Here is a 24,941-nt window from a genome sequence, read left to right as displayed (position 1 = left end):
TCCTTTATAAGGAGGCCATCTCACTTCTCCGACCTTCCCACCGCTAGACCTAAACTACTGTAAGTTTCTCCAACCCCTCTCGCTGATTAACCTACCAGCCCCTATGACCATGTCCCGTACCCTGCGGAATACTCGCTACCCAACTCACTAGGATTACGTTGCATCGTAATCCGCACCATACGCCATGTCCACCCTCAACCGACCTACATGGGTCTCATCTAACAAAATCGAGTAGTTTAACAATCAGTACGAATAGAATACTGCTGCCCTGTTTGACCACCTCCCTACTATCTTTTAAAGCATCCGACACGAGAGGGATAGTGCTCGTACACTGCTCTCCGCCTTCCACAAAACCATTGGCTACCTGGAAGAGCAAGTAATACAGGTCAACCTTGACCTCAATGTTGACCACACCACCTCCGCCCCCAATGTTCCTATCCCCATTTTCGCTGCTACTGCACCAACCACTGTCTCCACCTTTGGGTCTGAAACTTTCCCCGAAAAGTTTGATGGCATCCGGACCAAAATCTCCGGATTCGTTACCCAACTCCGAATGAAGCACGAAGTCAACCATAATCGGTTCCGCAATGGGACAGCAAAGGTTATCCATGCGGTCAGCTGTTTGGAGGGAAGAGCTCTTGATCAGGTAATACAACTTGTTAACGCCAATCCTGCTGACTTCTTTTCCTCCGTCACCTTCTTTGTCGCCCAGATGAAAGGCTCATTTAGAGACCTAAATACCTAAAGTACCATCCACCGCCAACTCGTCCCCCTGAGGCAAGGCAAAGGAGACTTTGCCACCTACTACTCGCAGTTTATCAGAAACATGTCTCACTTGCATTACAATAAAGGGGTCAAGATTGACGAATTGGCGGAAAGATTGTCTGACAACTTTAGAGACGTCATGACCTATCGAACAGACAGACCCAATATGGTGGAAGCATATGCGACCATGTCAGTGACGATCGATAAAAACATGTGACTGAGGTACTACGATGAGGCACAACCGTGATTTGCTTTCGAATAGTGTAAATAAAGAGAGCGAGTTTTGATGATACTCGTTCAGAAAGAATAAAAGGGAGTTTGTATGTTTGAACGTTCTCAAGTCTAGAAAATTATAACTTTAAGGGGTCTTCTCTCTATTAAAGATCCGTTGATGATGAGAGGCCAACCTGCGGCAACACCGAGTCCCTTATAGGAATACGGCGCATTTGCTCAAGTTCTTTTTCCGACTGACAGTCTGCCTATTGATAGTCAGGGGTACAGCAACTATTTTCTATCAGGGGAGAGGAGAGTAACTACGACACCTTGGATGAACTTCTGTCTGAGTCAAATCATTCAATTTGCAGAAATCTGTGGTTGGAATCTCAAGAACTATTGGAAACAGCCGACCAGATAATAATTGTTTATTCTAACTTTATTAGAACCGATTTGGGTGTTTGTAAACCGAAGTTTTGCTTTAGTAGCTTGAGTCGCACTCCCACTCCCCAAAGATACTCTGGAGCAAAACAGGAGCATTCCGGCAGTTTGACACTGCGGAGGTTAGTGTTGGGGATTAAAACGTGTTTTTGGAATTAGATTTTCCATTAACTCCGGGACACCGCCAGAATCATTTCTGTCGTGCTAAAGCATGGTCTTTCGGCATCGGTTGGAGATATATGAAACCTGAAAGATTCGACTGCCTAGGTAGGGAACTGCCGTCCGGGGTTCCCTGTGCTATCAGCCATCTTTGTACTTCTGTTCCAGGCTTACTCGGCCCCCTATTTTTGATTTGTAATACTTCTTACTCATTGAGATCACTGTCCTCTATACCAATAAAGGTAGGAGCCTAACTGCCCTAATCTTCACGCGTCGATGAAGAACAAGCTGCTGTTACTTTGGGTCGGTGGCTTAACTGATGGAATAGGTTCTCTTGTAACAGCCTGATAGTGGCCTTGTTACATTACTCCCCTCTATTGTAGACTCGTTTTGAGTCCACTGTAGTGTTATTGGAATATTAGTATTTGGCATAAAAGAAAAACTGTAGCTCTATTGGTGATTACGTACAAATTACATCTCTGTTTCTATTTCCATCAGAGAAAGAAAACTCTAATATGAAATGCCTTTTAAAAACAAAGAAAATGACATATTCTCCACTCTTGTCATAGAACCTTTCGTCCCACTAGTGGAGATTTCGAGGTTAGCAAGAATCTCTCTTTTTCCCTTGTCTTTTTTATGCGGGTTTCCTCACGCTTCGGTTTTCTATCGTTTCTTGCATTGTTTTCAGGGAAAAATGGTATCCGAACTCTGTCAGACCGATGAAAAACCTGGTACAGGAGAGTTGGTTTTTGTTCCCGGATTTCTTCTGGGATACAGAGCTACTCACGCCGTGTTTTGAGGATCCATAAAGTTTCCCCGTATTTTCCGATGTTTTTGCGGGTATTTTTGATGAAATACTTTCAGGGCCTCATCGGCTCTTCCTTGCAGAATTTCATATGGTTCCCAGGAGTCTTCCGAACGATAGCCCTCCCAAACAATGCGATACTCTACAAACACTTTCGAATGCCTAGCATATTGCCATCTGCTATTAGCTATTTGTCGGAGAACGTGACTGTATTCTCCTTCGACCTCATCTGGAGTAGGAGGGACTTCAGTGCGTCGAGTGTATTTCAGTCCCAAATAGGACTCCAGCAGAAATATTTGGAAGACGGCATGAATGTTCCATTAAGAGGGAAGCTTCAGCGTGTAGAACGCAACAACAAGTTTCTCATCAACCTCAAAGAGACATAGTTTCTTGTAGTCAAGCTTGCTTGAGGGTCGATTGGCAACCATATTGCGTCGGTCCATCATCACCTTATCCCCATCTTCAGGTTCTGGAGGTTTCATATGCTTCTGGTCATACCATTTCTTCTGCCGGGCCTGTGCCTTAAAAATATCTGTCCTCATAGTTTTCCAAAGAGCTTTCCACTTGAACTTTGGTACGGGACTGGAAACATTGGCATTGTCCAGCTTCCTTCTGCGCGAATGCCAATCGGAATCAGGCTCGAACCCATAGTTCGCGTAGAATTGAGATACTTTAGTGGACTATTGGGTTGCCGTTTTGTAGGCGTACTGTGCAAGCGGCAGTAACCCTGCCCAATCGTCCTACTGGTAGGACCAAAAGTTTCTGAAATATTGCTCTAGCGTTTGATTGACCCTCTCAGTTCACCTGTCAGCTTGGGGACGATATGCCGTAGACAGACAAAGGTTGACTCCGAGAAGCTTGATCAATGAATGCCAGAACTTGCTTTCGAATCTGAAGTCCCGATCAGAAATGAATAATTCGGATAGTCCATGTAGTCGGCATATTTCTTGAAGGAATATCTGCGAAAGTTCCTTGATTGTTGCCTCGGTCTTGAGCGGTATGAAGTAGGTGATTTTTGTCAAGCGTTCAACAATAACCCCGATACGGGTATAGGCTTCAGATTCTGGCAAACTAACGAAAAAGTCCATAGAGATGGAGCTGCAAGGAGTATTGGGGACCTCTGAATATGGTAGCATCCTGTACTTTTCATGACTGGAGCTTTTATTGCTTTGACATGTATCGCAACTCCATACGTATTCTCCCATATCATTGTCCATCTTTGGGCAAAAGAACAGTGCCCGAAGATGCTCTGCAGTTTTGAATTGACCCATGTGGCTTGTGGGCTTCGAATCATGTAGGGCGCTCATGATTTTTGGTTTGAGCTCTCGGTGATTTGGGATGTAGCATCTTTTCTTCTAAAAGACATCACCGTGTCTCAAAGTTAGGTTTCGGTCTACTGTCTTACCGAAGGTGTGATCCACAGCCTCTTCCGAGGAGAATTACTTAGGGTCTGAAGCTGAATGAGGCCGGATTTTATCCAGAAGCACCGGTGTGAGTTTGCAGACCTGAGGTGACTTTGGGCGTTAAGATTTGATCGTAACGGTTGGTGATTGTACAGAAACCATTTTGCTAGGGCAACTTAGGACACGATTGTTCGGTTGGGCGAGAACCGTACCCGTACAATTCCCGATTCCGTTGCTATACGTTGGCCAAAACGAATAGAATTCATCAGCATCGTCAGGTATGTGGGTAAAAGGCAACATGATTGTGATATCTGGAGTGGAGGTAGTGGGTGGGGGCTGTTGAGTGTTAGCTCGGGTGACCTAGTGCTAGGGGTAGATAGGGTTAACTGGGATGACAGGCCAAATACGGGTTACAGGCCAAATCAGGGTTAACTAGGGTTAGCTAGGGTTAACTAGGGTTACGGGCCGAACTAGGGTTAACTAGGGTTAACTAGGGTTAACTAGGGTTACGGGCCGAACTAGGGTTAACTAGGGTTAGCTAGGGTTACGGGCCGAACTAGGGTTAACTAGGGTTAGCTAGGGTTACGGGCCGAACTAGGGTTAACTAGGGTTAGCTAGGGTTACGGGCCGAACTAGGGTTAACTAGGGTTAACTAGGGTTACGGGCCGAACTAGGGTTAACTAGGGTTAGCTAGGGTTAGCTAGGGTTACGGGCCGAACTAGGGTTAACTAGGGTTAACTCTAGTAGTCGAATGTCGGACAGGATTTTGAGGTTGCCCGGGAACCGTCGCCCCACAATTCCGGGCTCCGTGGCTATGGGTCGAACAGGACGACCCGAGTCCATTCCCATCATCAGGTATGCGCGTACAGGGGGTCGTGGTCGTGATTGCGGGGGCGGAGGTGGTGGGTGGGGGCCGTTGAGTAGGGTAACTCACTGTGAGTCTTGGCGACCCGTCCTGGTTCACTCCATCACCGAGACTCACAACAATCGACAACTGCACCGTACCGAGCGTGCATTCTCTATCCTATAATCATGACAGCGTTCAAAACTGAATCATCCCGTGTTTCCCCATCTTGCGGTTCGATGAAATACACGCATTTAGGATTCTGAACCCCGGGTTACCGCATTGGGCGAATACCACTTCGACGCTCGTAACCCTAACCGCCAACAGCCAGGTACAAACCACCACCAAATACAGATTTATGTATTTCATTTCTGCCGAAAATTCTATTTTGCACACCTAACCGAACCAGATGGCAATGCTCGTAACCCTAACCGCCAACAGCCAGGTTTAAACCACCTCGTAATACAGATTCATGCATTTCATTTTGACCGAAAACCGTATTCTCTAACCCTAACCAAAATCCCACTTCAAGGCTCGTAACCCTAACTACCCACATCCAGGTTCCAACCACCACCAAATACACATTCAAGTATTTCATTTTGACCGAAGATTGTATTTTGTGCACGTAACCAAACCAACTTTCAACGCTCCTAACCCTAACTACCCACATCCAGGTTTCGACCACCACCAAATACACATTGTATTTCATTTTGACCGAGCATTGTATTTTGTACATGTAACCAATTCAGATTTGAACGCTCATAACCCTAACTACCCATATTCAGGTTCCAACCACCACCAAATACACATTCAAGTATTTCATTTTGACCGAACATTGTATTTTGTACATGTAAGCAAACCAACTTTCAACGCTCGTAACCCTAACCACCAACAGCCAGGTTTAAACCACCTCGTAATACAGATTCATGTATTTCATTTTAACCGAAGATTGTACTTTGTACACTTAACCAAACCAACTTTCAACGCTCGTAACCCTAACCGCCAACAGCCAAGTTTACACCACCTCGTAATACAGATTCATGCATTTCATTTTGACCGAAAACCGTATTCTCTAACCCTAACCAAAATCCCACTTCAACGCTCGTAACCCTAACTACCCACATCCAGGTTCCAACCACCACCGAATACACATTCGTTTCATTTTGACCGAACATTGTATTTTGTACATGTAAGCAAACCAACTTTCAACGCTCGTAACCCTAACCGCCAACAGCCAGGTTTAAACCACCTCGTAATACAGATTCATGTATTTCATTTTGACCGAAGATTGTACTTTGTACACATAACCAAACTAACTTTCAACGCTCGTAACCCTAACCGTCAACAGCCAAGTTTACACCACCTCGTAATACAGATTCATGCATTTCATTTTGACCGAAGATTGTATTTTGTACACATAACCAAACCAACTTTCAACGCTCGTAACCCTAACCGCCAACAGCCAAGTTTACACCACCTCGTAATACAGATTCATGCATTTCATTTTGACCGAACATTGTATTTTGTACATGTAATCAATTCAGATTTGAACGCTCATAACCCTAACTACCCACATCCAGGTTCCAACCACCACCAAGTACACATTCAAGTGTTTCATTTTGACCGAACATTGTATTTTGTACACGTAAGCAAACCAACTTTCAACGCTCCTAACCCTAACTACCCACATTCAGGTTTCAACCACCACAAAATACACATTGTATTTCATTTTGACCGAGCATTGTATTTTGTACATGTAACCAATTCAGATTTGAACGCTCATAAACCTAACTACCCATATTCAGGTTCCAACCACCACCAAATACACATTCAAGTATTTCATTTTGACCGAAGATTGTATTTTGTGCACGTAACCAAACCAACTTTCAATGCTCCTAACCCTAACTACCCACATCCAGGTTTCGACCACCACCAAATACACTGTATTTCATTATGACCGAACATTGTATTTTGTACATGTAACCAATTCAGATTTGAACGCTCGTAACCCTAACTACCCACATCCAGGTTTTAACCACCACCAAATACACATTGATCTGTTACATTTTGACCAAAAATTGAATTTTGTACCAATAGAATAACAACGACCTGAAGAAAAATAGATAGAAAAGTGTCACTTCAGTATTCTGTCCTACATTCTAATTCCGATACGTAACCATGAAGGTTGCAATTACCAGTCTTCGGGTTATATAGGATTATTGTTCTAGACACTACTGAGCAATATTGAATCGCTGGATAGATATGCATGTCTACTAGGACAATATGTAAAGCAAACACTAATGGTGAAATTGGTTACTACTGTTTGTGATAGCTTGAGAGGTATAATATCAATCGAAACAGAAACTGCATCACAGTTTGAAATTGAGATTTGTTGGTATGGTTTGCTATGATTCGATTTGTATGCACACTTGTTGTGACAGAATGTAAATCAGGTATACTAAATAAGATTTGTGAGAATTTTTGGCAATCGCTTGATACGTATGCATACAAATCGGAATGGCAAGTAAAGTGTATACCGATAAGAAAAGCTTTCTGTATCATGGTTGAATACTAAATAGGAGTCGATACCTGTCAGGAAAATTTTCGAATCAGTAATTAGCAGTGAACTTGGTTGATATCATTAATAATTGGTTCATACTTACTAAAGGTACGCCACCTCGCGACCCTGAGGTCCCCTTCTCTCCCACCTATGTGTAGTATCTAGGCACCTCCAGTAATTAGTTAATTTTGTGTTTGCCGTCTCATGTTCTGTTTTCCCGGCCATGTCACATAAATGCCTAAATCTTGTTCTGGAGATCAATTTCCGATTTTCAATGCCAGGTCCAGTGCCAGCTCTAATGCCCACTCCGGTGCGAGCTAAAATCAAGGTCAACCCCAGTGTCAGCTTCGGTCTCGACTCAAATATATTCCAGCTCTAGCCGGAGCCGCCCGAATGCCATCTCTAATGCCCACTCCAGTGCCAGCTCCATTAGATGCCGGCTCCAGTGCCAGCTCAGATACATGCCAGCTCCAGTGCCCGCTTCGCTTCCAGCTCCAGTACCAGCTCTGATGCCGCTCCGGTGGCAGCTCCGGTACCCGCTCCAGTACCCGCTCTGGTGCCAGCTCCGGTGCCAGCTCTAACCCTCACTCCTGTGCCCGCTCTTGTGCCCACCCCTGTTCCCGCTCATGTTCCTGCTCGTCTTCCCGCTCTTGTGTCCGCTCCGGTGACCGCTCGAGTGACTACTCCGGCGTTCGCCTCGATGCCAGCTCCTGTGCCAGCTCCAATGCCAGCTCCAGTGCCAGCTCTGATATATTCCAGCTCCCTTCACCATTCCTCCACCACACTGGCACCTCCTCTTCCGCTCTTACTGGTCTTCCCTCTCCCTCTTCGCACTCCCCGCCAACTACTGTTCGTCTCTCTCGCCTATTCTGCTCATATTTGACTACTAAATAGCTATATTTATTATTTAATCATAAAGGGTCCCGTTGGTTGGGCTGGTCTCATAGGTAAGGTCAGGGTTAGGGTTTGGGCTTGGCAGGAAAATGTGCAGGGTAACGGCCCTGAGCAGGCAGGGTAACGCCCAAAAAAGGTAGGGTAACGCACAAAAAAGGTAGGGTTACGCACAAAAAAGGTAGGATAACGGCTCAGAGCAGGCAGGGCAACCGCACTAATCGGGTAGAGTAACCATCTCAAAATAGGCAGGGTAACAGAACAAAATCGGGCAGGGTAACTGCACCAAACACACGAATTTGATGTGTCGTGCTTACAAAACACCCCTGTCACTGTCAACCAATCAGATTATAGCAATCTCAGAAGAATTATATTCCGGTACATATTAGATACATTCTCATCAGAACAGCAAATTTAACAGTTATTGACGAACAAAACCTTTTGTATTATTTACAATCCTTTGATGGGTATGTATCAGGACAGCGAGTATATCAGAAATTCAAATTCTCATTTGTCACAATCGTTCATGAAGGTTTGAAAGCTATGAATATTTATTGGCACAGTAAAATACTGAAATTGATACTCAATGTATTTGATGGCTTGATTGGTATACCATGTTCTGGATCAATATTGAATAGATTGAATACTGCACTACGGTTTGCAAAATATCTTCTCCCAAAACACGAGGTTGCGGCTTTCCAATCCATTCGGAAATATATACAATCTATGCTCATATTCTGAACTTGAGAGTGAACAATATTCAGCACTTATCTCTAAAACTCATTGTTTTAATTGATAACAGTCTTTATAACATGTATCCTGATATTTTGTATTTTGTAAAAGGGTAGGAATTTGACGATGTCCGTAAGATAATATCTGTTCCACCTCACCTACCTAGTAACAGTATGCGCCCAAATTCCCCCAAGCCTTTAGAATTAGGATTATGAATGCTTTTGATTGAGAATATCATATTCGAGCTGACTGGCGATCAGTATAGCACTCAATTGCTTGAATGTTCTCAGTGTAACCCAATTCAGATCCCAAAACCTTGTCCGATTTCATAGATCGATTGAATAATGTAGTAGGTTACAAAGGGTCGAATTGATCAGAAAAATTCTATGGATTTCTAGAAGTTTCCGTCGATTTTAAGGGTATGAGTTACTTGAGATTTGTGATTGCTAAGCTTTCTTTATGTATATTAAGGGGCTTTGCCCTCGATTCTATTCTTTTTCTCTCTCTTTTCTTCTCTTTCTTTTGGTACGCAAAGGCTTAGGTAATCTACGCTGGCTATTGCTATTCAAGTACTATTTTCTCTTCCTTTATAAGGAGGCCATCTCACTTCTCCGACCTTCCCACCGCTAGACCTAAACTACTGTAAGTTTCTCCAACCCCTCTCACTCATTAACCTACCAGCCCCTATGACCATCTCCCGTACCCTGCGGAATACTCGCTACCCAACTCCCTAGGATTACGTTGCGTCGTAATCCGCACCAGACGCCATGTCCACCCTCAACCGACCTACATGGGTCTCATCTAACAAAATCGAGTAGTTTAACCATCAATACGAATAGAATACTGCTGCCCTGTTTGACCACCTCCCTACTATGTTTTAAAGCATCCGACACGAGAGGGATAGTGCTCGTACACTGCTCTCTGCCGTCCACAAAACCATTGGCTACCTGGAAGAGCAAGTAATACAGGTCAACCTTGACCTCAATGTTGACCACATCACCTCCGCCCCCAATGTTCCTATCCCCATTTTCGCTGCTACTGCATCAACCACTGTCTCCACCTTTGGGTCTGAAACTTTCCCTGAAAAGTTTGATCGCATCCGGACCAAAATCTCCGGATTCGTTACCCAACTCCGAATAAAGCACGAAGTCAACCATAATCGGTTCCGCAATGGGACAGCAAAGGTTATCCATGCGGTCAGCTGTTTGGAGGGAAGAGCTCTTGATCAGGTAATACAACTTGTTAGCGCCAATCCTGCTGACTTCTTTTCCTCCGTCACCTTCTTTGTCGCCCACATGAAAGGCTCATTTAGAGACCTAAATACCCAAAGTACCATCCACCGCCAACTCGTCCCCCTGAGGCAAGGCAAAGGAGACTTTGCCACCTACTACTCGCAGTTCATCAGAAACATGTCCCACTTGCATTACAATAAAGGGGTCAAGATTGACGAATTGGCGGAAAGATTGTCTGACAACTTTAGAGACGTCATGACCTATCGAACAGACAGACCCAATATGGTGGAAGCATATGCGACCATGTCAGTGACGATCGATAAAAACATGTGACTGAGGTACTACGATGAGGCACAACCGTGATTTGGTTTCGAATAGTGTAAATAAAGAGAGCGAGTTTTGATGATACTCGTTCAGAAAGAAAAAAGGGAGTTTGTATGTTTGAACGTTCTCAAGTCTAGAAAATTATAACTTTAAGGGGTCTTCTCTCTATTAAAGATCCGTTGATGATGAGAGGCCAACCTGCGGCAACACCGAGTCCCTTATAGGAATACGGCGCATTTGCTCAAGTTCTTTTTCCGGCTGACAGTCTGCCTATTGATAGTCAGGGGTACAGCAACTATTTTCTATCAGGGGAGAGGAGAGTAAGTACGACACCTTGGATGAACTTCTGTCCGAGTCAAATCATTCAATTTGCCGAAATCTGTGGTTGGAATCTCAAGAACTATTGGAAACAGCCGACCAGATAATAGTTGTTTATTCTAACTTTATTAGAACCGATTTGGGTGTTTGTAAACCGAAGTTTTGCTTTAGTAGCTTGAGTCGCACTCCCACTCCCCAAAGATACTCTGGAGCAAAACAGGAGCATTCCGGCAGTTTGACACTGCGGAGGTTAGTGTTGGGGATTAAAACGTGTTTTTGGAATTAGATTTTCCATTAACTCCGGGACACCGCCAGAATCATTTCTGTCGTGCTAAAGCATGGTCTTTCGGCATCGGTTGGAGATATATGAAACCTGAAAGATTCGACTGCCTAGGTAGGGAACTGCCGTCCGGGGTTCCCTGTGCTATCAGCCATCTTTGTACTTCTGTTCCAGGCTTACTCGGCCCCCTATTTTTGATTTGTAAGACTTCTTACTCATTGAGATCACTGTCCTCTATACCAATAAAGGTAGGAGCCTAACTGCCCTAATCTTCACGCGTCGATGAAGAACAAGCTGCTGTTACTTTGGGTCGGTGGCTTAACTGATGGAATAGGTTCTTTTGTAACAGCCTGATAGTGGCACTGTTACATTACTCCCCTCTATTGTGGAGTCGTTTTGAGTCCACTGTAGTGTTACTGGAATATTAGTATTTGGCATAAAAGAAAAACTGTAGCTCTATTGGTGATTACGTACAAATTACATCTCTGTTTCTATTTCCATCAGAGAAAGAAAACTCTAACATGAAATGCCTTTTAAAAACAAAGAAAATGACATATTCTCCACTCTTGTCATAGAACCTTTCGTCCCACTAGTGGAGATTTCGAGGTTAGCAAGAATCTCTCTTTTTCCCTTGTCTTTTTTATGCGGGTTTCCTCACGCTTCGGTTTTCTATCGTTTCTTGCATTGTTTTCAGGGAAAAATGGTATCCGAACTCTGTCAGACCGATGAAAAACCTGGTACAGGAGAGTTGGTTTTTGTTCCCGGATTTCTTCTGGGATACAGAGCTACTCACGCCGTGTTTTGAGGATCCATAAAGTTTCCCCGTATTTTCCGATGTTTTTGCGGGTATTTTTGATGAAATACTTTCAGGGCCTCATCGGCTCTTCCTTGCAGAATTTCATATGGTTCCCAGGAGTCTTCCGAACGATAGCCCTCCCAAACAATGCGATACTCTACAAACACTTTCGAATGCCTAGCATATTGCCATCTGCTATTAGCTATTTGTCGGAGAACGTGACTGTATTCTCCTTCGACCTCATCTGGAGTAGGAGGGACTTCAGTGCATCGAGGGTATTTCAGTCCCAAATAGGACTCCAGCAGAAATATTTGGAAGACGGCATGAATGTTCCATTAAGAGGGAAGCTTCAGCGTGTAGAACGCAACAACAAGTTTCTCATCAACCTCAAAGAGACATAGTTTCTTGTAGTCAAGCTTGCTTGAGGGTCGATTGGCAACCATATTGCGTCGGTCCATCATCACCTTATCCCCATCTTCAGGTTGTGGAGGTTTCATATGCTTCTGGTCATACCATTTCTTCTGCCGGGCCTGTGCCTTAAAAATATCTGTCCTCATAGTTTTCCAAAGAGCTTTCCACTTGAACTTTGGTACGGGACTGGAAACATTGGCATTGTCCAGCTTCCTTCTGCGCGAATGCCAATCGGAATCAGGCTCGAACCCATAGTTCGCGTAGAACTGAGATACTTTAATGGACTATTGGGTTGCCGTTTTGTAGGCGTACTGTGCAAGCGGCAGTAACCCTGCCCAATCGTCCTACTGGTAGGACCAAAAGTTTCTGAAATATTGCTCTAGCGTTTGATTGACCCTCTCAGTTCACCTGTCAGCTTGGGGACGATATGCCGTAGACAGACAAAGGTTGACTCCGAGAAGCTTGATCAATGAATGCCAGAACTTGCTTTCGAATCTGAAGTCCCGATCAGAAATGAATAATTCGGATAGTCCATGTAGTCGGCATATTTCTTGAAGGAATATCTGCGAAAGTTCCTTGATTGTTGCCTCGGTCTTGAGCGGTATGAAGTAGGTGATTTTTGTAAAGCGTTCAACAATAACCCCGATACGGGTATAGGCTTCAGATTCTGGCAAACTAACGAAAAAGTCCATAGAGATGGAGCTGCAAGGAGTATTGAGGACCTCTGAATATGGTAGCATCCTGTACTTTTCATGACTGGAGCTTTTATTGCTTTGACCTGTATCGCAACTCCACACATATTCTCCCATATCATTGTCCATCTTTGGGCAAAAGAACAGTGCCCGAAGATGCTCTGCAGTTTTGAATTGACCCAAGTGGCTTGCGGGCTTCGAATCATGTAGGGCGCTAATGATTTTTTGTTTGAGCTCTCGGTGATTTGGGATGTAGCATATTTTCTTCTAAAAGACATCACCGTGTCTCAAAGTTAGGTTTCGGTCTACTGTCTTACCGAAGGTGTGATCCACAGCCTCTTCCGAGGAGAATTACTTAGGGTCTGAAGCTGAATGAGGCCGGATTTTATCCAGAAGCACCGGTGTGAGTTTGCAGACCTGAGGTGACTTTGGGCGTTAAGATTTGATCGTAACGGTTGGTGATTGTACAGAAACCATTTTGCTAGAGCAACTTAGGACAAGATTGTTCGGTTGGGCGAGAACCGTACCCGTACAATTCCCGATTCCGTTGCTATACGTTGGCCAAAACGAATAGAATTCATCAGCATCGTCAGGTATGTGGGTAAAAGGCAACATTATTGTGATATCTGGAGTGGAGGTAGTGGGTGGGGGCTGTTGATTGTTAGCTTGGGTAACCTATTGCTAGGGGTAGATAGGGTTAACTGGAATGACAGGCCAAATACGGGTTACAGGCCAAATCAGGGTTAACTAGGGTTAGCTAGGGTTAACTAGGGTTACGGGCCGAACTAGGGTTAACTAGGGTTAGCTAGGGTTACGGGCCGAACTAGGGTTAACTAGGGTTAGCTAGGGTTACGGGCCGAACTAGGGTTAACTAGGGTTAGCTAGGGTTACGGGCCGAACTAGGGTTAACTAGGGTTAACTAGGGTTACGGGCCGAACTAGGGTTAACTAGGGTTAGCTAGGGTTAGCTAGGGTTACGGGCCGAACTAGGGTTAACTAGGGTTAACTCTAGTAGTCGAATGTCGGACAGGATTTTGAGGTTGCCCGGGAACCGTCGCCCCACAATTCCGGGCTCCGTGGCTATGGGTCGAACAGGACGACCCGAGTCCATTCCCATCATCAGGTATGCGCGTACAGGGGGTCGTGGTCGTGATTGCGGGGGCGGAGGTGGTGGGTGGGGGCCGTTGAGTAGGGTAACTCACTGTGAGTCTTGGCGACCCGTCCTGGTTCACTCCATCACCGAGACTCACAACAATCGACAACTGCACCGTACCGAGCGTGCATTCTCTATCCTATAATCATGACAGCGTTCAAAACTGAATCATCCCGTGTTTCCCCATCTTGCGGTTCGATGAAATACACGCATTTAGGATTCTGAACCCCGGGTTACCGCATTGGGCGAATACCACTTCGACGCTCGTAACCCTAACCGCCAACAGCCAGGTACAAACCACCACCAAATACAGATTTATGTATTTCATTTCTGCCGAAAATTCTATTTTGCACACCTAACCGAACCAGATGGCAATGCTCGTAACCCTAACCGCCAACAGCCAGGTTTAAACCACCTCGTAATACAGATTCATGCATTTCATTTTGACCGAAAACCGTATTCTCTAACCCTAACCAAAATCCCACTTCAAGGCTCGTAACCCTAACTACCCACATCCAGGTTCCAACCACCACCAAATACACATTCAAGTATTTCATTTTGACCGAGGATTGTATTTTGTACACGTAAGCAAACCAACTTTCAACGCTCGTAACCCTAACTACCCACATCCAGGTTTCAACCACCACCAAATACACATTGTATTTCATTTTGACCGAGGATTGTATGTTGTACACGTAACCAATTCAGATTTGAACGCTCATAACCCTAACTACCCACATCCAGGTTCCAACCACCACCAAATACACATTCAAGTGTTTCATTTTGACCGAGGATTGTATTTTGTACACGTAAGCAAACCAACTTTAAACGCTCGTAACCCTAACTACCCACATCCAGGTTTCGACCATCACCAAATACACTGTATTTCATTCTGACCGAACATTGTATTTTGTACATGTAACCAATTCAGATTTGAACGCTCATAACCCTAACTACCCACATCCAGGTTCCAACCACCACCAAATACACATTCGTTTCATTTTGACCGAGGATTGTATTTTGTACACGTAAGCAAACCAACTTTCAAGGCTCGTAACCATAACTACCCACATCCAGGTTTCAACCACCACCAAATACACTGTATTTCATTCTGACCGAACATTGTATTTTGTACATGTAACCAATTCAGATTTGAACGCTCATAACTTCAACTACCCATATTCAGGTTTCAACCACCACCAAATACACATTCAAGTATTTCATTTTGACAGAAGATTGTATTTTGTGCACGTAACCAAACCAACTTTCAACGCTCCTAACCCTAACTACTCACATCCAGGTTTCGACCACCACCAAATACACTGTATTTCATTTTGACCGAACATTGTATTTTGTACCAATAGAATAACAACGACCTGAAGAAAGATAGATAGAAAAGTGTCACTTCAGTATTCTGTCCTACATTCTAATTCCGATACGTAACCATGAAGGTTGCAATTACCAGTCTTCGGGTTATATAGGATTATTGTTCTAGACACTACTGAGCAATATTGAATCGCTGGATAGATATGCATATCTACTAGGACAATATGTAAAGCAAACACTAAAGGTGAAATTGGTTACTACTGTTTGTGACAGCTTGAGAGGTATAATATCAATCGAAACAGAAACTGCATCACAGTTTGAAATTGAGATTTGTTGGTATGGTTTGCTATGATTCGATTTGTATGCACACTTGTTGTGACAGAATGTAAATTAGGAATACTAAATAAGATTTGTGAGAATTTTTGGCAATCGCTTGATACGTATGCATACAAATCGGAATGGCAAGTAAAGTGTATACCGATAAGAAACGCTTTCTGTATGATGGTTGAATACTAAATAGGAGTCGATACCTGTCAGGAAAATATTCGAATCAGTAATTAGCAGTGAACTTGGTTGATATCATTAATAATTGGTTCATACTTACTAGAGGTGCACCACCTCGCGACCACGAGGTCCCCTTCTCTCCCACCTATGTGTAGTATCTAGGCACCTCCAGTAATTAGTTAATTTTGTCTTTGCCGTCTCATGTTCTGTTTTCCCGGCCATGTCACATAAATGCCTAAATTTTGCTCTGGAGATCTATTTCCGATTTTCAATGCCAGCTCCAGTGCGAGTTAAAATTAAGGTCAGCCCCACTGTCAGCTTCGGTGTCGGCTCAAATATATATCAGCTCTAGCTGGAGCTGCCCGAATACCATCTTTAATGCCCACTCCAGTGCCAGCTCCATTAGATACCGGCTCCAGTGCCAGCTCAGATACATGCCAGCTCCAGTGTCCACTTCTCTGCAAGCTCCAGTGCCCGCTTCGCTTCCAGCTCCAGTACCAGCTCTGATGCCGCTCCGGTGGCAGCTCCGGTACCCGCTCCAGTATCCGCTCCGGTGCCAGCTACGGTGCCAGCTCTAACCCTCACTCCTGTGCCCGCTCTTGTGCCCACCCCTGTTCCCGCTCATGTTCCTGCTCGTCTTCCCGCTCTTGTGTCCGCTCCGGTGACCGCTCGAGTGACTACTCCGGCGTTCGCCTCGATGCCAGCTCCTGTGCCAGCTCCAATGCCAGCTCCAGTGCCAGCTCTGATATATTCCAGCTTCCTTCACCGTTCCTCCACCACACTGGCACCTCCTCTTCCCCTCTTACTGGTCTTCTCTCTCCCTCTTCGCACTCCCCGCCAACTACTGTTCATCTCTCTCGCCTATTCTGCTCATATTTGACTACTAAATAGCTATATTTATTATTTAATCATAAAGGGTTCCGTTGGTTGGGCTGGTCTCATAGGTAAGGTCAGGGTTAGGGTTTGGGCTTGGCAGGAAAATAGGCAGGGTAACGGCCCTGAGCAGGCAGGGTAACGCCCAAAAAAGGTAGTGTAACGCCCAAAAAAGGTAGGGTTACGCACAAAAAAGGTAGGGTAACGGCTCAGAGCAGGCAGAGCAACCGCACTAATCGGGTAGGGTAACCATCTCAAAATAGGCAGGGTAACAGAACAAAATCGGGCAGGGTAACTGCACCAAACACACGAATTTGATGTGTCGTGCTTACAAAACACCCCTGTCACTGTCAACCAATCAGATTATAGCAATCTCAGAAGAATTATATTCCGGTACATATTAGATACATTCTCATCAGAACAGCAAATTTAACAGTTATTGACGAACAAAACCTTTTGTATTATTTACAATCCTTTGATGGGTATGTATCAGGACAGCGAGTATATCAGAAATTCAAATTCTCATTTGTTACAATCGTTCATGAAGGTTTGAAAGCTATGAATATTTATTGGCACAGTAAAATACTGAAATTGATACTCAATGTATTTGATGGCTTGATTGGTATACCAGGTTCTGGATCAATATTGAATAGATTGAATACTGCACTACGGTTTGCAAAATATCTTCTCCCAAAACACGAGGTTGCGGCTTTCCAATCCATTCGGAAATATATACAATCTATGCTCATATTCTGAACTTGAGAGTGAACAATATTCAGCATTTATCTCTAAAACTCATTGTTTTAATTGATAACAGTCTTTATAACATGTATCCTGATATTTTGTATTTTGTAAAAGGGTAGGAATTTGACGATGTCCGTAAGATAATATCTGTTCCACCTCACCTACCTAGTAACAGTATGCGCCCAAATTCCCCCAAGCCTTTAGAATTAGGATTATGAATGCTTTTGATTGAGAATGTCATATTCGAGCTGACTGGCGAACAGTATAGCACTCAATTGCTTGAACGTTCTCAGTGTAACCCAATTCAGATCCTAAAACCTTGTCCGATTTCATAGATCGATTGAATAATATAGTAGGTTACAAAGGGTCGAATTGATCAGAAAACTTCTATGGATTTCTAGAAGTTTCCGTCGATTTTAAGGGTATGAGTTACTTGAGATTTGTGATTGCTAAGCTTTCTTTATGTATATTAAAGGGCTTTGCCCTCGATTCTATTCTTTTTCTCTCTCTTTTCTTCTCTTTCTTTTGGTACGCAAAGGCTTAGGTAATCTACGCTGGCTATTGCTATTCAAGTACTATTTTCTCTTCCTTTATAAGGAGGCCATCTCACTTCTCCGACCTTCCCACCGCTAGACCTAAACTACTGTAAGTTTCTCCAACCCCTCTCGCTCATTAACCTACCAGCCCCTATGACCATCTCCCGTACCCTGCGGAATACTCGCTACCCAACTCCCTAGTATTACGTTGCCTCGTAATCCGCACCAGACGCCATGTCCACCCTCAACCGACCTACATGGGTCTCATCTAACAAAATCGAGTAGTTTAACCATCAATACGAATAGAATACTGCTGCCCTGTTTGACCACCTCCCTACTATGTTTTAAAGCATCCGACACGAGAGGGATAGTGCTCGTACACTGCTCTCTGCCGTCCACAAAACCATTGGCTACCTGGAAGAGCAAGTAATACAGGTCAACCTTGACCTCAATGTTGACCACATCACCTCCGCCCCCAATGTTCCTATCCCCATTTTCGCTGCTACTGCATCAACCACTGTCTCCACCTTTGGGTCTGAAACTTTCCCTGAAAAGTTTGATCGCATCCGGACCAAAATCTCCGGATTCGTTACCCAACTCCGAATGAAGCACGAAGTCAACCATAATCGGTTCCGCAATGGGACAGCAAAGGTTATCCATGCGGTCAGCTGTTTGGAGGGAAGAGCTCTTGATCAGGTAATACAACTTGTTAACGCCAATCCTGCTGACTTCTTTTCCTCCGTCACCTTCTTTGTCGCCCACATGAAAGGCTCATTTAGAGACCTAAATACCCAAAGTACCATCCACCACCAACTCGTCCCCCTGAGGCAAGGCAAAGGAGACTTTGCCACCTACTACTCGCAGTTTATCAGAAACATGTCTCACTTGCATTACAATAAAGGGGTCAAGATTGACGAATTGGCGGAAAGATTGTCTGACAACTTTAGAGACGTCATGACCTATCGAACAGACAGACCCAATATGGTGGAAGCATATGGGACCATGTCAGTGACGATCGATAAAAACATGTGACTGAGGTACTACGATGAGGCACAACCGTGATTTGGTTTCGAATAGTGTAAATAAAGAGAGCGAGTTTTGATGATACTCGTTCAGAAAGAAAAAAGGGAGTTTGTATGTTTGAACGTTCTCAAGTCTAGAAAATTATAACTTTAAGGGGTCTTCTCTCTATTAAAGATCCGTTGATGATGAGAGGCCAACCTGCGGCAACACCGAGTCCCTTATAGGAATACGGCGCATTTGCTCAAGTTCTTTTTCCGGCTGACAGTCTGCCTATTGATAGTCAGGGGTACAGCAACTATTTTCTATCAGGGGAGAGGAGAGTAAGTACGACACCTTGGATGAACTTCTGTCCGAGTCAAATCATTCAATTTGCCGAAATCTGTGGTTGGAATCTCAAGAACTATTGGAAACAGCCGACCAGATAATAGTTGTTTATTCTAACTTTATTAGAACCGATTTGGGTGTTTGTAAACCGAAGTTTTGCTTTAGTAGCTTGAGTCGCACTCCCACTCCCCAAAGATACTCTGGAGCAAAACAGGAGCATTCCGGCAGTTTGACACTGCGGAGGTTAGTGTTGGGGATTAAAACGTGTTTTTGGAATTAGATTTTCCATTAACTCCGGGACACCGCCAGAATCATTTCTGTCGTGCTAAAGCATGGTCTTTCGGCATCGGTTGGAGATATATGAAACCTGAAAGATTCGACTGCCTAGGTAGGGAACTGCCGTCCGGGGTTCCCTGTGCTATCAGCCATCTTTGTACTTCTGTTCCAGGCTTACTCGGCCCCCTATTTTTGATTTGTAAGACTTCTTACTCATTGAGATCACTGTCCTCTATACCAATAAAGGTAGGAGCCTAACTGCCCTAATCTTCACGCGTCGATGAAGAACAAGCTGCTGTTACTTTGGGTCGGTGGCTTAACTGATGGAATAGGTTCTTTTGTAACAGCCTGATAGTGGCACTGTTACATTACTCCCCTCTATTGTGGAGTCGTTTTGAGTCCACTGTAGTGTTACTGGAATATTAGTATTTGGCATAAAAGAAAAACTGTAGCTCTATTGGTGATTACGTACAAATTACATCTCTGTTTCTATTTCCATCAGAGAAAGAAAACTCTAACATGAAATGCCTTTTAAAAACAAAGAAAATGACATATTCTCCACTCTTGTCATAGAACCTTTCGTCCCACTAGTGGAGATTTCGAGGTTAGCAAGAATCTCTCTTTTTCCCTTGTCTTTTTTATGCGGGTTTCCTCACGCTTCGGTTTTCTATCGTTTCTTGCATTGTTTTCAGGGAAAAATGGTATCCGAACTCTGTCAGACCGATGAAAAACCTGGTACAGGAGAGTTGGTTTTTGTTCCCGGATTTCTTCTGGGATACAGAGCTACTCACGCCGTGTTTTGAGGATCCATAAAGTTTCCCCGTATTTTCCGATGTTTTTGCGGGTATTTTTGATGAAATACTTTCAGGGCCTCATCGGCTCTTCCTTGCAGAATTTCATATGGTTCCCAGGAGTCTTCCGAACGATAGCCCTCCCAAACAATGCGATACTCTACAAACACTTTCGAATGCCTAGCATATTGCCATCTGCTATTAGCTATTTGTCGGAGAACGTGACTGTATTCTCCTTCGACCTCATCTGGAGTAGGAGGGACTTCAGTGCATCGAGGGTATTTCAGTCCCAAATAGGACTCCAGCAGAAATATTTGGAAGACGGCATGAATGTTCCATTAAGAGGGAAGCTTCAGCGTGTAGAACGCAACAACAAGTTTCTCATCAACCTCAAAGAGACATAGTTTCTTGTAGTCAAGCTTGCTTGAGGGTCGATTGGCAACCATATTGCGTCGGTCCATCATCACCTTATCCCCATCTTCAGGTTGTGGAGGTTTCATATGCTTCTGGTCATACCATTTCTTCTGCCGGGCCTGTGCCTTAAAAATATCTGTCCTCATAGTTTTCCAAAGAGCTTTCCACTTGAACTTTGGTACGGGACTGGAAACATTGGCATTGTCCAGCTTCCTTCTGCGCGAATGCCAATCGGAATCAGGCTCGAACCCATAGTTCGCGTAGAACTGAGATACTTTAATGGACTATTGGGTTGCCGTTTTGTAGGCGTACTGTGCAAGCGGCAGTAACCCTGCCCAATCGTCCTACTGGTAGGACCAAAAGTTTCTGAAATATTGCTCTAGCGTTTGATTGACCCTCTCAGTTCACCTGTCAGCTTGGGGACGATATGCCGTAGACAGACAAAGGTTGACTCCGAGAAGCTTGATCAATGAATGCCAGAACTTGCTTTCGAATCTGAAGTCCCGATCAGAAATGAATAATTCGGATAGTCCATGTAGTCGGCATATTTCTTGAAGGAATATCTGCGAAAGTTCCTTGATTGTTGCCTCGGTCTTGAGCGGTATGAAGTAGGTGATTTTTGTAAAGCGTTCAACAATAACCCCGATACGGGTATAGGCTTCAGATTCTGGCAAACTAACGAAAAAGTCCATAGAGATGGAGCTGCAAGGAGTATTGAGGACCTCTGAATATGGTAGCATCCTGTACTTTTCATGACTGGAGCTTTTATTGCTTTGACCTGTATCGCAACTCCACACATATTCTCCCATATCATTGTCCATCTTTGGGCAAAAGAACAGTGCCCGAAGATGCTCTGCAGTTTTGAATTGACCCAAGTGGCTTGCGGGCTTCGAATCATGTAGGGCGCTAATGATTTTTTGTTTGAGCTCTCGGTGATTTGGGATGTAGCATATTTTCTTCTAAAAGACATCACCGTGTCTCAAAGTTAGGTTTCGGTCTACTGTCTTACCGAAGGTGTGATCCACAGCCTCTTCCGAGGAGAATTACTTAGGGTCTGAAGCTGAATGAGGCCGGATTTTATCCAGAAGCACCGGTGTGAGTTTGCAGACCTGAGGTGACTTTGGGCGTTAAGATTTGATCGTAACGGTTGGTGATTGTACAGAAACCATTTTGCTAGAGCAACTTAGGACAAGATTGTTCGGTTGGGCGAGAACCGTACCCGTACAATTCCCGATTCCGTTGCTATACGTTGGCCAAAACGAATAGAATTCATCAGCATCGTCAGGTATGTGGGTAAAAGGCAACATTATTGTGATATCTGGAGTGGAGGTAGTGGGTGGGGGCTGTTGATTGTTAGCTTGGGTAACCTATTGCTAGGGGTAGATAGGGTTAACTGGAATGACAGGCCAAATACGGGTTACAGGCCAAATCAGGGTTAACTAGGGTTAGCTAGGGTTAACTAGGGTTACGGGCCGAACTAGGGTTAACTAGGGTTAGCTAGGGTTACGGGCCGAACTAGGGTTAACTAGGGTTAGCTAGGGTTACGGGCCGAACTAGGGTTAACTAGGGTTAGCTAGGGTTACGGGCCGAACTAGGGTTAACTAGGGTTAACTAGGGTTACGGGCCGAACTAGGGTTAACTAGGGTTAGCTAGGGTTAGCTAGGGTTACGGGCCGAACTAGGGTTAACTAGGGTTAACTCTAGTAGTCGAATGTCGGACAGGATTTTGAGGTTGCCCGGGAACCGTCGCCCCACAATTCCGGGCTCCGTGGCTATGGGTCGAACAGGACGACCCGAGTCCATTCCCATCATCAGGTATGCGCGTACAGGGGGTCGTGGTCGTGATTGCGGGGGCGGAGGTGGTGGGTGGGGGCCGTTGAGTAGGGTAACTCACTGTGAGTCTTGGCGACCCGTCCTGGTTCACTCCATCACCGAGACTCACAACAATCGACAACTGCACCGTACCGAGCGTGCATTCTCTATCCTATAATCATGACAGCGTTCAAAACTGAATCATCCCGTGTTTCCCCATCTTGCGGTTCGATGAAATACACGCATTTAGGATTCTGAACCCCGGGTTACCGCATTGGGCGAATACCACTTCGACGCTCGTAACCCTAACCGCCAACAGCCAGGTACAAACCACCACCAAATACAGATTTATGTATTTCATTTCTGCCGAAAATTCTATTTTGCACACCTAACCGAACCAGATGGCAATGCTCGTAACCCTAACCGCCAACAGCCAGGTTTAAACCACCTCGTAATACAGATTCATGCATTTCATTTTGACCGAAAACCGTATTCTCTAACCCTAACCAAAATCCCACTACAAGGCTCGTAACCCTAACTACCCACATCCAGGTTCCAACCACCACCAAATACACATTCAAGTATTTCATTTTGACCGAGGATTGTATTTTGTACACGTAAGCAAACCAACTTTCAACGCTCGTAACCCTAACTACCCACATCCAGGTTTCAACCACCACCAAATACACATTGTATTTCATTTTGACCGAGGATTGTATGTTGTACACGTAACCAATTCAGATTTGAACGCTCATAACCCTAACTACCCACATCCAGGTTCCAACCACCACCAAATACACATTCAAGTGTTTCATTTTGACCGAGGATTGTATTTTGTACACGTAAGCAAACCAACTTTAAACGCTCGTAACCCTAACTACCCACATCCAGGTTTCGACCATCACCAAATACACTGTATTTCATTCTGACCGAACATTGTATTTTGTACATGTAACCAATTCAGATTTGAACGCTCATAACCCTAACTACCCACATCCAGGTTCCAACCACCACCAAATACACATTCGTTTCATTTTGACCGAGGATTGTATTTTGTACACGTAAGCAAACCAACTTTCAAGGCTCGTAACCATAACTACCCACATCCAGGTTTCAACCACCACCAAATACACTGTATTTCATTCTGACCGAACATTGTATTTTGTACATGTAACCAATTCAGATTTGAACGCTCATAACTTCAACTACCCATATTCAGGTTTCAACCACCACCAAATACACATTCAAGTATTTCATTTTGACAGAAGATTGTATTTTGTGCACGTAACCAAACCAACTTTCAACGCTCCTAACCCTAACTACTCACATCCAGGTTTCGACCACCACCAAATACACTGTATTTCATTTTGACCGAACATTGTATTTTGTACCAATAGAATAACAACGACCTGAAGAAAGATAGATAGAAAAGTGTCACTTCAGTATTCTGTCCTACATTCTAATTCCGATACGTAACCATGAAGGTTGCAATTACCAGTCTTCGGGTTATATAGGATTATTGTTCTAGACACTACTGAGCAATATTGAATCGCTGGATAGATATGCATATCTACTAGGACAATATGTAAAGCAAACACTAAAGGTGAAATTGGTTACTACTGTTTGTGACAGCTTGAGAGGTATAATATCAATCGAAACAGAAACTGCATCACAGTTTGAAATTGAGATTTGTTGGTATGGTTTGCTATGATTCGATTTGTATGCACACTTGTTGTGACAGAATGTAAATTAGGAATACTAAATAAGATTTGTGAGAATTTTTGGCAATCGCTTGATACGTATGCATACAAATCGGAATGGCAAGTAAAGTGTATACCGATAAGAAACGCTTTCTGTATGATGGTTGAATACTAAATAGGAGTCGATACCTGTCAGGAAAATATTCGAATCAGTAATTAGCAGTGAACTTGGTTGATATCATTAATAATTGGTTCATACTTACTAGAGGTGCACCACCTCGCGACCACGAGGTCCCCTTCTCTCCCACCTATGTGTAGTATCTAGGCACCTCCAGTAATTAGTTAATTTTGTCTTTGCCGTCTCATGTTCTGTTTTCCCGGCCATGTCACATAAATGCCTAAATTTTGCTCTGGAGATCTATTTCCGATTTTCAATGCCAGCTCCAGTGCGAGTTAAAATTAAGGTCAGCCCCACTGTCAGCTTCGGTGTCGGCTCAAATATATATCAGCTCTAGCTGGAGCTGCCCGAATACCATCTTTAATGCCCACTCCAGTGCCAGCTCCATTAGATACCGGCTCCAGTGCCAGCTCAGATACATGC

At 44.2% G+C, this 24,941-nt stretch overlaps 5 protein-coding genes across 5 annotated transcripts; 3 read left to right on the top strand and 2 right to left on the bottom strand.

Moving 5' to 3' along the window:
* Positions 1–184: 184 nt before the first annotated feature.
* Positions 185–745, top strand: H6S33_007594 (uncharacterized protein; the record flags this gene model as incomplete). Its single annotated transcript, XM_044839324.1, has 2 exons — positions 185–231; positions 322–745. The coding sequence occupies 2 exons, from the start codon at positions 185–187 to the stop codon at positions 743–745; spliced, it is 471 nt and encodes a 156-aa protein (XP_044688467.1).
* Positions 746–2,703: 1,958 nt separating this feature from the next.
* On the bottom strand, positions 2,704–3,690 carry H6S33_007593 (uncharacterized protein; the record flags this gene model as incomplete). Its single annotated transcript, XM_044839313.1, has 2 exons — positions 2,704–2,995; positions 3,188–3,690. The coding sequence occupies 2 exons, from the start codon at positions 3,688–3,690 to the stop codon at positions 2,704–2,706; spliced, it is 795 nt and encodes a 264-aa protein (XP_044688466.1).
* Positions 3,691–7,623: 3,933 nt separating this feature from the next.
* Positions 7,624–8,073, top strand: H6S33_007592 (uncharacterized protein; the record flags this gene model as incomplete). Its single annotated transcript, XM_044839302.1, has 1 exon — positions 7,624–8,073. One exon carries the CDS (start codon positions 7,624–7,626, stop codon positions 8,071–8,073), a length of 450 nt encoding a protein of 149 aa, XP_044688465.1.
* A 10,162-nt stretch (positions 8,074–18,235) lies between these two features.
* Positions 18,236–19,033, top strand: H6S33_007591 (uncharacterized protein; the record flags this gene model as incomplete). The annotated part of the gene is made up of 2 exons (XM_044839291.1): positions 18,236–18,282; positions 18,352–19,033. The coding sequence occupies 2 exons, from the start codon at positions 18,236–18,238 to the stop codon at positions 19,031–19,033; spliced, it is 729 nt and encodes a 242-aa protein (XP_044688464.1).
* Positions 19,034–20,753: 1,720 nt separating this feature from the next.
* On the bottom strand, positions 20,754–21,650 carry H6S33_007590 (uncharacterized protein; the record flags this gene model as incomplete). Its single annotated transcript, XM_044839248.1, has 2 exons — positions 20,754–21,045; positions 21,238–21,650. 2 exons carry the CDS (start codon positions 21,648–21,650, stop codon positions 20,754–20,756), a joined length of 705 nt encoding a protein of 234 aa, XP_044688463.1.
* Between the last annotated feature and the right edge of the window lie 3,291 nt (positions 21,651–24,941).

The sequence above is a fragment of the Morchella sextelata genome (assembly GCF_020137385.1).
Source record: "Morchella sextelata strain SCLS chromosome Unknown scls_24, whole genome shotgun sequence".
Classification (NCBI taxonomy): domain Eukaryota; kingdom Fungi; phylum Ascomycota; class Pezizomycetes; order Pezizales; family Morchellaceae; genus Morchella; species Morchella sextelata.
This window is presented reverse-complemented; position numbering and strand designations above follow the sequence as displayed.